The sequence below is a fragment of the Amblyomma mixtum genome, chromosome 5 (assembly GCF_055824585.1).
Source record: "Amblyomma mixtum isolate Tamu chromosome 5, ASM5582458v1, whole genome shotgun sequence".
NCBI lineage: Eukaryota > Metazoa > Arthropoda > Arachnida > Ixodida > Ixodidae > Amblyomma > Amblyomma mixtum.
This window is the reverse complement of record NC_143016.1, coordinates 95049632-95065866: the sequence shown is the minus strand read 5'-3', so window position 1 is coordinate 95065866 and position 16235 is coordinate 95049632. Positions and strand designations below refer to the sequence as shown.

The 16235-nt window shown below is 50.2% G+C and overlaps 1 protein-coding gene across 1 annotated transcript; it reads left to right on the top strand.

Annotated features, from left to right (window-relative positions):
• Positions 1-639: 639 nt before the first annotated feature.
• LOC149343090 (uncharacterized) lies at positions 640-6312 on the top strand. Its single transcript, XM_089545609.1, has one exon. The coding sequence runs from the start codon at positions 887-889 to the stop codon at positions 2714-2716; it is 1830 nt and encodes a 609-aa protein (XP_089401735.1). The 5' UTR covers positions 640-886; the 3' UTR covers positions 2717-6312.
• The last annotated feature ends 9923 nt before the right edge of the window (positions 6313-16235 follow it).

Below are 16235 nucleotides of genomic sequence, written 5' to 3'. Positions count from 1 at the left end.
GGGTGAAACGTCCCAAAGCGACTATGGCCATGAGGCACGCCGTAGTGAAGGGCTCCGGAAATTTCGACCACCTGGTTTGCCTTAACGTGTACTGACATCGCATAGTGCACGGGCCTCTAGAATTTCGCCATCGAAATTCGACTACCGCGGCCGGGATCGAACCTGCGTCTTTCGCGTCTCCAGCTGAGCACCATTACCACTGAGCCACTGGGGCGGCTCAAAGAAGTTGGAGGCTAATAGCTTCCAACAGGAGTTCGGACCTATATATGCACCTATGCCTGCTATGTCTGGATATATGCACCTTCTGGTGCATGCGTTAAAGCCTCATTGTGGTGTCCACCAAGATATGGAGATTTGAGAGCTACAGCTCCTTTTCATTTCCTGAAAAACCTTCCCTAGCTTCAAAACACATGCTTTCGCATTCCTCCACGTAAGCAGTCTTAAACTAAACCGTCAGCCCTTTTTTCCACCAGCCAAATGTCCAAGCAATTTTTCGCAATTAAAATTCTGTGAAATAAAAAACAAGGCAGTGGCTCAGCTCTGGTTAAGCGTGGATATACGAGCGAAAAGCTTCAGTTATGGCTGGATTGAGGGCCGTCCACACATTGCCTGGATTCGCCGCTAGGGGGCCAACGGGAGCGGATGCCTGCAACGTCGGCTCCGGCAAACGGTACGTGGTTCTCCTACCCAATCTCTCCTACGGCCACTAATCTGCTCGAAAACCGACATAACTGCTTAAGGAGGACAGGAAAGCCGCCCATTACGGGCAAAATCCGACCTATTCTGAGAGAAGAACAATTATCGGACCGAGACGCCAAGCCGCACAGCTAGGCCGCACTAGGATTCCTCCCCTCCGCCGACTCCGTCGGCGACGGCAGCCGTTGTCATGGAGGTAACGGTTGAAGGCCGCACCATCACCGCGGAAGAGCAAAATTCAAGCGACTGGACACCGGTGCTGTATAAAGCCTACGCCTCCCGACCAGCCAGTTCGCCGAAACCTTACCGCTCCGACAACGCTACCTCAGACGCAGCTCACCTGAACGCCAACAACGCGTCGCGCCACGCAGCAGCCGTAACCGGCAGCGGCAAGACGCCGGCCCGTCTACCACCTGCGACTAAGGAGGCTCGCCTCGCAGTACAGCGGAGCAAGCAGCTGCCACCACTCCCACCGAACGCTATTCGAGTAGTCGTTCGCCCGCGAGGTGAACTACGACTCCTAGATGTCCCAGCACCCCGGCTCTTGAAGACAGTGCAGACGCAGCTCGATATCATTCCACCGGACGACTTCTGCCTGCGCGTCCACCCGACCAATAATACTTTCACCATGGCAACCACACATTTCCCAACAGTCGAGACTCTCAAGACGCTGACCTCTCTCACCATCGGAGGCAAAACATATCCCTGCGCGGCATACGTAGCACCACCACCGGGGGCTACCAGAGGAGTCATCACGAACGCGTATGACGACGAGACGCCGACGCAACTGTACCACGACCTGGTGAAAAGAAATCCTGAATACACCATTCTAGCAGCACGACGCATGGGCAAGACACACTCCATCCTGATCTCCTTCGACGAAACCACAGTCCCTCACTCCATCAAATACATGGGAGCCATCCACCGCTGCACCCCATACCGTGGCAGTCCGGATGCCTGTACAAACTGCAGACAGCCGGGTCACCGCCACGACGTATGCCCGAGTCCCAAGACAAATATCTGCCCCCGTTGTGGAACACAACACTCCCAAGAAGACACACTTTGCACGCCCAAGTGCATTCTGTGCGAGGGCCCACACCTGACAGGCACGGGATCCTGCAAGGGACGCAACATCCACCAGCCACGGAAACAGCCAAACCACCGACAAACGCAGCAGCACGACTTGGTCCTATCCAGAGAAAATTTTCCCCATTTGTCATCCGGACTCCCACAGCCCAACCAAAACAAACCAGCTTGGTCAGTGCCATTGAAACAAGTCTGGGACACCTCCGCCTCTTCACACAGGCACACGACATCCTTGCCTGCACAACCCAGTCTACAACAAGCCCTGGCAAAATCTCAGGAGGAGGCAGCAGCGGCTAAAGCAGAAGCTACAGCAGCCCGAGCAGAAGCCGCCGCCTTGCGTCAACACATCGCCAAGCTGGAAGCCCAGATAAGTGCTCTTGCCGCTGGTTCTACCCTTCCACCTGCTCCCGCTCCTACCACATCCCAAACTCCTCCTCCCAACCCGCCTACCGCCGATACCTCGTCCTCCCACTCGGAGCCTAATTCCTCTCCTGATTTGCTAGCAATGGAGGCTGACACTGATCCCTTTACTAATTCACCTCCGTGCACAACGCCCTCTCCCTCCACACCCATGTCACTAAACAACATACCAACCCTGCTTGAATCATTTGCAGCTCGCTTTGAGGCAAAACTGCAGGACGCTTTAACTCGCATCAACGAGGAATACACACCCATCAAAGACGCAGTAATCCGCATAACACAAGACAACGCTATTCTTAACCACCGATTCGATGTGCTAACTCAAGGATTCTCTGAACGCTGTAACGATCTTGAGTCCCGCCTCCCAAAGCGTGACCCCACACCAAACAGACGCAAGAAGCCCAAAGCACCGGAGGAACAGGCCAACCCTATCCCTACCATAGTTCAGGGCTCCCAACCCCCCGTTACAGCTCCCTCCTCTATAGATTGTCATGATGGCAGTTCCACTCCGTAATCTTACACTCTGGCAGTGGAACTGCCGGGGATTTGGTCACAAGCGTCACGTAGTCCACCAACTGCTGTCCTGCGCTACAGGACCCGACATCCTTGCCCTGCAGGAACCCTCAAACCCACTCACCCTACCCGGCTATGCTCCTGTTCTGCCCATATCCCCCACACCCCCTCGGGTAGCATTTCTGGTTCGTCGTTCACTCACCACCATCTCCCATTCCATAGTGATTGAAGACATTGATCACCTTCTTATTGAGCTTGTGCCGCAACACACTCGAGCGAACAGTGTCTTCATCCTAAATGTATATAGCCACCCTAAGTGCCTTCAAGGTAATTTCGAGCGCCTCTTTACCCTCGCGAAGCGCATAGCCAACAAGTGCCCCTTACTCGTCGTGGGAGACTTTAACGCCCCACATACAGCCTAGGGTTACCCACACGACACACCGAAAGGACGTCGGGTATGGTTAGCCGCGCAACAAGCCGGTCTCTCCCTTCTCACAGACCCCACCTCTCCTACACGCACGGGAAACAGTGTCTGTAAAGACACTACGCCAGACCTTACGTTCGCACATCGCCTCCCTCACGCCACATGGTGCAACACACAAGAGAATCTTGGTAGCGACCATTTCATCATCGAGATTCTCTTACACATTCAACTACATCGCAGGCCTCCCAGAGGCTCCACTCTTACAAAGTGGGACTCTTTCCGCTCATGTAGAACAGCACGCACTTTCGTTCCCATCACGGACATCACCGCATGGACCGAGCAGCTAAAAAGCGATGTCCGATCCGTAACTTGTACTCTACCCGAAGACTGCCCAAGCGACACAATTGACTCCCGCCTCCTACATTTATGGGAGGCTAAAACAGGCCTAGAGCGCCGCTGGCAAAGGCAGCGATGGAATCGGACACTTAAGCGTCGCCTCGCCCGCCTTAACAAAGGGATAGAAACACACGCAGCGAATCTTTCACGTCAGAACTGGGAATCTATCTGCAACAAGCTTGATGGCAATATGAGTGTGCCTCAGACCTGGAACCTTTTTCGGCACTTAATAGACTCCACTCACTCTAAGACTGCCCAGAGACACGCCCTCACCAAACTCATACATACTTCAGATCTACCTCCACCAGACCTCCTCCAAGACCTTCGGAATCAATACTTCCCCACATACCCTCCTGCACACCACCCTGATTATGCAGGCCCCCCTAACGACCAGCTTGACCAACCCATTACAGAAGCAGAGGTCCAGGCTGAACTCCAGACGCTTAACACGTCCTCAGCCCCCGGCCCAGACGGGGAACATAACAAGGCTCTCAGGAATCTCGACGCACAATCCATTGCTGCACTTACAGCATACTTTAATGAGTGCTGGCGACTGGGCACCCTCCCACCACAATGGAAAGAGGCGAGAGTCATTTTCATACCCAAACCTGGCAAACCTCTGCTTACTTCTAACCTCAGACCCATCTCCCTCACATCTTCTGTTGGCAAACTCATGGAGCATGTACTCCAGCGCAGGCTTTGCCAATACCTAGAAAGCAAGAATCTCATGCCCACTAGCATGTTTGGATTTCGACCAGGGCTTTCCACACAGGACGTCTTCTTGCAGCTAAAACATCACATTTTCGACTCACAGACCTCCGACACTAAAGCTATCCTAGGGGTGGATCTCACTAAGGCATTTGATAACGTTACACACTCAGCTATCCTAGAAAACCTTACGACCCTGGGAGTCGGCGCCAGGATGTACAACTACATCCGAGACTTCCTCAGCCACCGCACAGCCACGCTTACCTTCGGCGATCACAGCCTACCAGGGATCACGCTGGGAGCACGAGGTACGCCTCAGGGAGCCGTGCTCTCCCCTATTTTATTCAACATAGCACTTCTTCACCTACCACAAAAGCTAGCTCAAATTCCCGACATCCATTTCAGCCTCTACGCCGACGACATCACTGTCTGGGCAAACCATGGCAGCGATGCCGAAATAGAAGAACACCTACAATTGGCTCTAACCACCATCGACGCAGATGTACGGGAGCGTGGCCTGACCTGCTCCCCTTCAAAATCGGAGCTTTTCCTCTACCGGCCCAAGCAACACGATTCAGCCAATGCACCCATCTCCCTCGCCCTAGGTACCCATCCCATCCCACTAGTACACAAAATCCGCGCGCTAGGACTGGTTCTCCACTCCCACGATGCGCACGGAGAAGTCATAAAGACACTTCAAACACACGCTCAACACACCACTCGACTGATTCGCCGCATAGCGAACCGCAGGGCTGGCCTACGCGAGCGAAACACGACTCGCCTCACCCAGGCTTACATCATAAGCCGCACAACATATGCCCTTCCATACTTACCCTTCAAACAGAAGGAGAGAGACCGGGTTAATGCGCTCCTACGTAGTTGCACGAGAACGGCTCTACGTCTTCCCCCCAGCACATCCAACGACCGACTCCTCAAACTCGGTGTACACAACACCTTTGAGGAGCTGAAAGAAGCTACCTTTATGGCACAACTATCCCGTCTATCCAGCTCAGAGGCTGGTCGTACTTTGTTGTCCCAGTTGAGCCTGACCCCAATTACAGAGCCTACCGAGGGGGTCCCCCTTTCTGCTACCCTCCGCTCTAACCTCAACGTAACCCCCATCCCCAAGAACATGCACCCTGAGCGAGACAGGGAACGCAGAGTAGCAAGGGCTCGGGTCCTTCACAGACAGTATAGCGAGGACCATGAGGTGGTCTACGTGGACGCAGCGGAATATACGACAGGCTCCCGTATAGCCCTGGCGGTAGCCGACAATAATGCAAAGCTTCTAACCTCCAGCTCAATCATTACCAATTCGACCACAGAGGCAGAAGAGGCAGCCATCGCGCTTGCTCTCATTTCTACATCTGCCACAAAAATTATCTCCGATTCCAAATCTGCAATTTTAAATTATGCGAAGGGCTACATATCCAGCACCGCTGCTCGTTTACTACGTTTCTGGCAGCCCCGGCGCCTCATCACCCTCATCTGGACGCCAGCACATGCTGGCCTCCCTGGCAACGAGGAGGCTCATTCCCTAGCCCGAGGTCTCACATTCCGGGCAGGAGTCGAGCCCCCTCTACGAGCCTCGGAGCGCCTGCTCTCCTTCCGTGATATTCTCTCGTACTACCGAGACAAACGAAGGGAATACGCTCCCCCAGCTCCATCCCTCACCATACCGCAGGCTGCACATTGGCGACAACTACAAACCCGAACTGCTCCATACCCAATACTGCTGCATGCGCGATACCCAGACCAATTCCCGTCATCATGCAAACTTTGCGGCAAACCAGGAGACTTCTTACACACCCTCCTCACATGCCCCACCTTCCCTCATCCCCCATCACCAACCGCGGCGGAGTCTTACTGGGAGTCTCTTCTGACCAGCTCGTCCGCTCAAGACCAGCGCCGGATCATCTCCAGCGCTCACAGAAGGATTGCGCTCCAGGGGCTATCCTTCGCGTTGTAAGGGTGCCTCCTCCTCACATTGAGGAGGCATCCAAGTGCCATGTAGGGGGCTTCGCCCCCACGATTTACATCATTGGCAATAAAAGTTTCCACCACCACCACCACACATTGCCTGTACGGAGGCGGAGGAGGACGCGGAAATCAGCGCGGTTAAAACTGCCCGCAGGAGTGCGGAGAGTTGCCGGCTGCGACGCGGGCAACACGCGGCTGCAGCGAAAGGTCAAACGATGGGCGAGGAGGCGAAGCGCGCAGTTTTAGTGACAGCGAGGAGGCGACGCACATGCTCAGTAGTGCGCGGCTGCGCCGAAAGGTCAGGCTACGGAGTCGGCGGCGGCAACGGCTGCGGCAGCGGCAACGAGCGACCACCTGCGCGGCGCATGACATCACTTGGTTTCGCTCAAAACTCACCAGTTCGGCTCACGCGAAGCTCGGCTCTGCCCCGCGTAATGAAGCTTTTATTTCGAAAGCAATACTACTTGCACTTTCACGCCGTTGCCGTGCCGCGGCCGGTGACCACCATCCTGCCGCGGCCGGTGACCACCGTCGTGCCGCGGCGGCGACCACCACTGACCTTCATTTCACCTTGATTGCATTAGATTGGATTACATTAGATTGGATTGGACTGGATTGAACTGAACTGGACTGGATTGGATTGGATTAGATTAGATTATTGGATTGGATTGAATTAGATTAGATTAGATTAGATTAGATTAGATTAGATTAGATTAGATTAGAGTGGAGTGGATTGGAATGGATTGGATTGCATGGGATTGGATTGGTTTGGTTTATGGGGTTTAACGTCCCAAAGCGACTAAGGCTATGAGAGACGCCGTAGTGGAGGGCTCCGGAAATTTCGACCACCTGGGGTTCTTTAACGTGCACTGACATCGCACAGTACACGGGCCTCTAGAATTTCTCCTCCAAAGAAATTCCAGCCGCCGCGGCCGGGATCGAACCCGCGTCTTTCGGGTCAGCAGCCGAGCACCATAACCGCTGAGCCACCGCGGCGGCCGGATTGGATTGGATTGGATTATATAACCGATGCATCACCACAAGTGTAACCACAAGCACCACCACCAGCTACACTACCAGCTGTACCATGGCGTACGTACGGATATTGCTTTCGCAATTACCGGGCTTAACCAAGCTAAGCCACAGCGAATTTTTCGCTTCAAAAACGCAAACACAGGGGTGTCATGTAGTCCAGGAAATGCTAAGCACAAGCCGCTCGAGCAACGATAATTTCCCCTACGTGACGTGTTAAGCACAAAACGGTTTTGCACTTTCAATATAAAGTGGTTTGTTAGATTATTTAATATCATAAAACAGTGTGACGAAGCTTGAAACCTACTGTTGTTACTTAACAAACACGTTGTAGGGCTAGTTGCTGAAGCATGGTTTGATGAAGTTCTTTCAGCACTACAAAAAACGAGGACACAGAAAGAAAGAAGAAACAGCGCCCGTCCTGTGTACAGGTGCCGTCAAAAGTAAATGGAAGGCAATATTAACGAAAAAATTTAATCATTGCCCGCTCCATTCATGCATCCTTGAATACATATGTGCAGACTAATTCTGACTGTGCGAATTCCACTGTGCACCAACAAACATGGACCATTATGCTTTAGATTTAAAGAAATTAAATTTTTTTGACAAAGTCGCCTTCCGTTTACTTTTGACGGCGACTGTACTTCTTTCTTTCTGTGATTTTTGTAGCGTGAGCTGCACTGGCCGAGGTTCAGCCGTTTCGCGTGGCTCCTAAAGAGCCGTGGTGCGCATGCGCGAGGAGCAAGTTCAGTAACAACGCACAGATGATCGGCCTCACCACGCGCGCTCGCCTTCCTTTCCATAAAATGATCGGAGCGTAAAACGTTCACAACGCCAACGCCAATGAACACAATGAACGCCGATAGCTTATGCCTTCAGCGCCGCGTTTCTGGCACAACCTTGTGAATGCCTGCAACCCACACTTCTCTCTCATCACCCCATGTACCTATAAGCACGATTTAGGTGTCCATTGACCCAGGGAGTCATTATGCGCACTTCCTTTCCTTAAAATAATCGTAGTGTGAAACGTTGTCAACGCCAACGCCAATGAACACAGCGAACGCCGACGGCCTATGGCTTCAGCGCCGCGTTTCTAGCACAACGTTGTCAATGCCAACGCATGCAGCGCACACCTGTCACTACCGCCACTTAGCTTAAAGCATGGTTGAGGTGTCCACTGTTCCAGAAAGGCAGTTATGCTCCATTTCCTTTCCTCAAAAACCAATTTGCCAATTTATTACCTTCCCTCTGGCTCAGGTGTCCACCGAGATGTGGACACCTCGCCCTCACCTCATGCTACGTATAACTTGGGATAGCAGAACTAAGCCACTGCCAGTTTTTTGTTTTACGTCTCGGGTGGCTGTGTCGAGCTTCAAGCTATTGCATACGGTTACAGAGCACATTGAGGGCCCATTAGGCTCAAGTGCGCCACAATCGAGACTGCATTCATAAAACTTGGCTCTATTACAGCTTGGAATTATAGCAAGCGCAGGCATAGCGAATGGCTGCAACACCAGCAGTTATCCGTAAGCGTGCCGACCAGAACCTCCATGACTGTTTATTCGGCTAAAGCAGGCGGCTCCCGCTTCGAAGGTTGCCCCCATATTTTCACGTTACGCACGCAAACGCCGCAATGCTAACTTCTCAAGAATTGCGTGCGTACGCTAACGCTATTTCCTCGTTAGCGTTCTGCGCATGCGCTCTCAGGACCGGTTGTCTCTTTAAGCACGCCATCACGCGAAGCCATCAATACTCAAAACTCTTAACTTAGCTCAGCGCGCTGTCTGTGAATTCACATTAATGTTGTATTACGGCAGCCTCGAGGCAGGCCAAAGGCTGCTTCTGGCTGAAATGCTTGCACCCTACTCCCACAAATACATTTTCTTAGCATGGACGGAGTAAAAAAAGAAAAACAAAATGGTGCTTAGCTTAAACTAAAGCTCACTGTCGGAAGTTTGAGAATTTATCGGCGTTGTTATCGCCATACCTCGGCAAAATCACGAGTCCTAACTCAGGCTCACTCACAAAAAGTTCGGTCAACCTACGAGCTTACTCACACTCACAAAGGCCTGGGCTCACTCGAACTCATGAACTCAAACCCACTTAGGATTTCAACTCAGGCTCACTCAAACGCACTGGTCATCAGGGGTCAACCACTTGTAACGGCTCACGACTCACTCAGACTCACGACACATATGGCCTCACTCACTCATCTCAACTCACGACTCATTTGGGCTCATTAATTCATCACGGCTCGTATGGGCTGGCTCATTTCGTCTTACGACTCATCTGGGCTCATTTAAGCGTAGTAACTATTACCAGTGCGCAAGAAACTCGACCGAACTGACCATTATTCATCGTAATCATAATGTGAGCCCAGAATCACCATGACTCAGATCATGATTCGAATGTGAGATCGGACTTACAACGACTCAGATTATGATGTGAATGTGAGACCGCACTCACTCACGACTCAAATCATGACCTGAATCGGAGTCAGAACTCACGACTCAGATCATGATCAGAAATGAGCCTGAATGAACCCGGCAGAGTCCACTCATGAGAGAGTTCGCAGACCTATGATTATCGCTGTCGGATTTTAGAGGCCATTTCTGGATTCATTAAGATCAGTTTGAGTTAACTCTAAGGCTCAATATTATTTGCTTTTTTTTAACATTCATCAAACAGGGAGCCGGTGGGTGTTCCTGATGACTCTCGGCAATTAGCTTGTTTAGACATGCGCGTACGTTGAACGTAGACGTAAGCACGGCTACTTATAAAGATCTGCGGCCCAGAGCTTTGTCATGCTAATGTGCCATGGCCTTATAATTTCCTTCCTATCGATTTATTCCTTCCTAAACTATCTACTCTGCTTCTGGTATCAAAGTTCACTTTGCAATGCAAACAAAAGGCAATTTAATAGTGCGTTTCTAATGAAGCTTCGCGTATAACCCTTGAAGGGATACAAGAAAAGTCGGCGTTAGTTGTGGAGAAAAGAAACTATATCTCGATGTTAAAAGATTAGGGCATTTTTTGATAAACCGAATTTCAATGATTGTTTATAGCACGAGAAAGATCTGTCAAAGGAGCGAGGTATAGTTCTTGTATACAAAAAGAAAAAAATGCCTAATCCGTGAGCCACGTCTAGCAGGCCCAAACTAACGGTTATACCGCAGCGGTGGCAGACTGGTTTCAGCGCCCGCCTCGCATGCGGTAGGTGCGAGGTTCGATCCCAGTGCCGCAGGGTACCTACCATTGATACAATGGATACAAGCTTTCTCCTGGCCTCGATCTCGGCTTTCTATGGGTGAAATGCTTGAAATATCGGTCCTTGACTCCCCCTTGAAGAGGAAGGAAAATACCTTGTGCCATGGCGCCCTTAGGCCCCAGATGACCTCACGCCATAACGATGTGTTACGCCATAACGCACACTAACGCTGTGTTGTGTGCAGGCACAATTATTGTTCCAGCTGTCTTGTCTAGTTTTCGAAGTGGGCTCAGCATTGTGGCTATTCAGCACCATCCCCAGTTTCATCACATTATGTCTGCTAGCTCATTTGTTATGTTAAAGTCAGCATTTCGCACAAGAGTGCTAGTTATGTATTTCAAGGCATACGTTCGCTAACTAACAACAGAACCGGGAAAAAGTGCAGCTACAGGTTCCGTGTAAACATTTCAGCCAAGGAAACCCATCTCGTAGTATTATTTCATCGCGCACCATATTTAGCCTCCGATATGCAACCATTTTTTCATTGTTTTGAAGATTTTGTGGAAAATAAAATACATTGGAAAAGTCACTCAGGCGTTTTGCTTTAGCTGATTGTGATCAGCGCACAATCAAACAAAAACACCCAATTCGCTAAATACCTGGCCGTTCCAAACATCATAAAAGAGCTGAGTTCAGTTGAGTCGATTGTATGCTACAGGTGGAATTAGCCTTGATTATTCTGCCGGCAATCGCACCACCGTAGCCTCACTTATATGTTAATAATGTCCTAAAACCGGTCAGATCTGCCCCGCTAAGCACGCAGTCACTTATAATAGAACACAGGGCACTCCCGCAGTCACCATCTATGCACACATTCACTGACAGCACAACATTATCCACTCCAGAAGTCGCCATCTATACACAGATTCAGTGACAGTAGAACATAGTTCATTGCAGAGCCACCATCTATGTACACACTCACTCACAGAATAACATACACCACTCCAGAAGGAACCATCTACGGACACATAAAATGTCAGAGGACCATAGACCGTCTCTGCTGTCACCATTTACAGTCAAGATCAGTGTCCTACAGGAATGTTAAAAGAAGGCGTGAAGCCTCTCTTCTGCATGTCTGGTTTCCACTCGGGTAGAGAATGTCCTGAACTCTACTGTGAAGGGCTCCCGTTCGCTTGAAGGAAGCGAACATCACATAGCTTTCCGCGTTGTACTCTGGGCAGTACATAATATAATGTTCTTGTTTTATTGGTTTATTGGGGTTTAACGTCCCGAAGCAACTCAGGCTATGAGGTGCGCCGTAGTGAAGGGCTCCGGAAATTTCGACCACCTGAGGTTCTTTAACGTTCTATCCCCGCACACACCACATATAGAACATAGCGGAGACGATGACATGCCCGTCTTATGCATCCAGGGAGTAGTACGAGCAGAGCTCGTTCAAATTCGATGGAGTAGAGTGGCCTGGGATCTTCTCAGACCCTTGGTCACACACGATTTGTGGTTCGCCCTCCAAAGGGTACTGAAATAATCGAGCACCTTTTTTCTGAAGCAACGTTTTTCATCTGGAGGGACTTGTTTGGATGCATTTCGTAACAATGCTTTATAAGCGAGACTGTCTGCCGCCTCATTGCCTCAGACTCCTATGGGAGAGGGCAGCCATTGGAAATATAGAGTAAAGCCTCTGTTGTGCAGATTCTCTACCAAGCGTAGAGAGCTTGTAGACAAGGTGTCTCTAGGGAACCCACGCTCTAACCTCCGGAGGGCAGATTTTGAATAAGTTAGGATGACAACACGTTAAGCCGGACAAGACCCTAACTTCCGTAAAGCCGCCTCAATAGCAACAGTTTCGGCCGTTGTGGAGGATACGACAGCAGAAATGCGTAGACATAACTTAAAGGCCAAAGAAGGAATGTAAAAAGCCTCTGCGCTAGCTTGTTCCACCTTGTCCACAGAACCATCCTTGAAAATTTGAAGATGGCGGACAAACTCATTTTCCAAATGTTCAAGTACGAGCGAACGCGTTCCTTCCAAAGGAGAGCTGCGCGCTTTACGCTCACATGGGGAACTGTGACCTTACAGTCGAGGGTCGGAAAAGACCACGGTAGTTTCAACTGTTTCCTTTGCTTTGGGACATTAAGGCCTAAAGAACTCAGAGTATTACGTGCCAAGTAGGCCTTCGACTCATATCGCTTGCAGACCCGCCGGAGAAGGAATTGCCCAGCTACCGTCTCTCCTAGGCGGCCAAGATGCAGTAGTAGTCTCTGTGAGGCGACAAGGTTAAGAGGTTTCAATAGTGACTCATCAAGTACTGCCTTGCTCGAAGCCGCCTGAGGAACTCCAATGGCTCTTCTTAGGCCCTTTCTATACCCTTTCTATAGAAAACTTTGAGACGTTCAAGCTGTGAAGCCGAGAGGGAAATTAAAGGTAATTTATACATTATAGGACCGACCCCCATCGCTTCATGAAGTTTGACTATTGAAGAAGGATGGTTTCCCCATTGCTCACTAGCAATTCTACTCATGACATTGAGACGCGAAATTGACAGCTTTTCGCCACTGTAGACGGGAGTCGACAAGGACTCCCAGAAAACGCTATTGATTGAAATGACGGATGCAAGAGGGACCAAGGTCTCTCAACAACCACGCGTGATGTCTTTCTACACGTGGAAACAAAATAAAGACGGATTTTCTCACTGATAGAAACAATCCCACACCTTGAAAGTAAGCTTGCCCAAGAGGAGAGCATGTCGAGCTATCAGGGCTGATCGCTTGTGTTCGTAGCCAGTAATCCAAATATAATTGTCGTCAGCATATATTGATATACACGCTTGCCTGCAATTTTTTTCAACGAATCGGGAAGGCCAGCCATTACGACGTTGAAGAGCATGGGGGAAAGAATGCTTCCTTGAGGCACGCCTCGTGATAAACCCTTTCGGTGCTTGTTGTACTCCCTAACCGTAAACGAACCGCACGATCACTGATTAACGAGTAAATGAATCTTAACGTAAGGCCTGGTATGCCCATGCTTTACAAACTGTTCAGAATTGAGCTCTGAAGCACGTTGTCATAAGCTTTTGCAACGTCAAGAAAATCGCTAAGGTGGAAAGGCCGAAAGCGCTCTGGCGTTCAATGTCACTCACCAAGTCTAAGACGCTATCATGGGCACTAAGACCTCAGCAGAATCCTGTCATAAATGATGGCAGTGCTTTGCTGTCCTCAAGCTACCACAATAAGTGTTCATTTGCCAGCTTCTCCATCAATTTAGCTACACAGGAGGTCAATGACACAGGGCGATACGAGGCAAGGTCTGTCATGTCTTTGACAGGCTTCAGAACTGGAGCTACGTATCCCACCTTCCATGACGGAGGAACATCGCCAGTCTCCCAAACTAGAATGATGAAGTTTAGGAGTTCCTTCGTGAGGGCCAGGGGCAGATTATGTAGCATTTGATTTGTGATGCCGACGGGACCTGGTGCACACCAGCGCCGCAGGCTACTGAGCGCAGTCTGAATCTCCCTAAGCGTGAATGAGATGTCCATGATAGACCTGGAGGAAGCAGGTGGTGTATATATATCCATTCCGCAATTTTCACGTACAAGTGCGTCTGCAAAGTCATCTGCTAAGCACGTAATAGGTTTTTCCCTGTGCACTCTAAGAGGTTCAAAAGGCTTCCAAGGGCGAGATTCTCCAGCAAGGCTGCCAATAACTCGCCATATTCTCGTGATCGGTGAGAACACAAACTAGCGCAGAATGAGGCCCATTTCGACCTGTAGCGCTTGTTCGTGTGCCGTCGAATGGCAGAATTCAGCCTATTGAAGGTGGTCTTCAGGTCCCTGTCGTCTTTCTTCCGCAAGAGTTGTCGCTCCGTCCTTCTGCTCGCTGCGCAAAGGTTCCTGAGTTTTTAAATCCGGGGCCGGAAAATGATCAGGTAATTTCAGCACTGTAGTTGTTGCCATCTTACTCGAAACCATTTTGTCAATAACATCACCAGAAACCCGTTTTAGTATGCTCTCTGTACTTGTCCAAGTTGACCACATGGCTGATTTTAGGACCACGCATACGGAAGTCGGAACCAAACACAAAAATCGGATAAAGATCACTTCCCATGCGGTCAGGCGCTGCTGAACTCCTCACGCGGACGTCAGGTGAATGCAAAGTCAGGTGTATAGGTGTTGCTGTGGTTGGAGGCCGGAAAAAAGTGGCGCTTCTGTCATTAGCAACACATAGGTCCAAACTGTCAATGTCTACGAGTTTGCGTACACGGGATTTCGTGTTCCTGTCACCCCCGACGTCCTGATGGGCGTTGAAATCACCGCAGATGATCCAAGGAGCTGGGAAGCGGTGGGAGGGCTGCTGTAGAAAGACATCTAATGCAACCTTCTTCCGCGGTTACAGGTACATGTATGCAATAGACAGGGTTCGAAAGCCGAGCTGTATTCTCATAGCCGGTACCTCAATGTCATCCGTGCAAAGATCGGCAACGCTTAAAGAAACATGTGGGATTTTCCTTTTAATGTAAAACACGGCACTTCTTGCAGGGAATGACTTTATGCTGCAGTTCTTATGGGTGACATATCGAGTCAAACGCCTCCCGCTTGGCAGGCCAGCTTCTCACAGGGCCAATACGGGAACAAAAGTCTCTTTCGAGAATAGATTTAGTTCAACTAATTGACTTAAAATCTCAGCGCAGTTCTATTGCAATATAAACGGCACTTTCCGGCGGGTATTGGATGCATGAGGTTCAACGCCATTCATATCAGATCGAAAGGAAGTTCGCTGTGAAGGTGGTAATCATGGACTCAAAAGAAAGCACAAGGTGTAGGAAGCTCTTCAGGTTACCAGGCGGCCTCGCTGGAACATGTGAAAGCAGGGCCCCAAACAAAACTTGAAAAAGGTCAGACATCATGATTTTCGAGCTCCTTATTTTGCGCAACGCACTCACTTACAACTTCGACAAAAGATGCCGACGGGGACACACTCTTGGCCGCAGTAGCGGGTTTTCTTGTCATTTGTGAATATGACAGTCCCCCTTGCCATCGAGTCTGGCTGTGGTCTGGTCGCTCAGTAACGTGGACACTTTTTTTCTGGAGGATGAACAACCTACTTGCACGCAGTGGACGTTGGCGTCTTGCTGGACTCAGGTCTCTTAGGGACATTGTTGAGTGATAAAACAATCTGACTCCAACAAGTCCTGGATCAGGCGTCTCAGTTGGTTGGGTTTAGGACCAGAAATAAAGGATATTCGACGGTGAAGAGCGCTCACACTGAAGGGGCAGCCTCCAAAACTCGCTGGATGATCCCCACCGCAATTGGCATAAGCAAAATTGGCCTTGCAGGCTTTAAAGTCGTGGTCGCCACCGCACCGCTTACAGCGTTGATCCTTTGTGCAAACTTTGGCCACATGCCCAAACCGCTGGCATCTAAAACACCGTGGAGGAGCTGCAGTGAAATCGGCAACTGCGTGTTTTGTGAATCCTAGATCAATATTTTCGAGGCGCTCTGAGTTGGGAGCGAATGTCAGCACGATAGAGTTAGTAGGTTCCTAAGCCTATTCCTTTTATTGAGACTCCACGCGACGCACAAGTAGTTTCACGTGCAGAACGCCATGTGGTTTCAAGTAATCAAGTAGGTCGCTTTCTGAATACCACTTTGGTGCACCCTTAATAACACAGATGTTCTGCATGTAGGAATGGGACAACCGCACTTTAACCTTGATGTCACCAATCTGAGAGCACTGCAGGAGCTTGTAAACCTG

Coding starts and splice junctions, on each gene's coding strand:
- LOC149343090 (XM_089545609.1), top strand. CDS start 887: ATGGAGGTAACGGTTGAAGGCCGCACCATCACCGCGGAAGAGCAAAAT.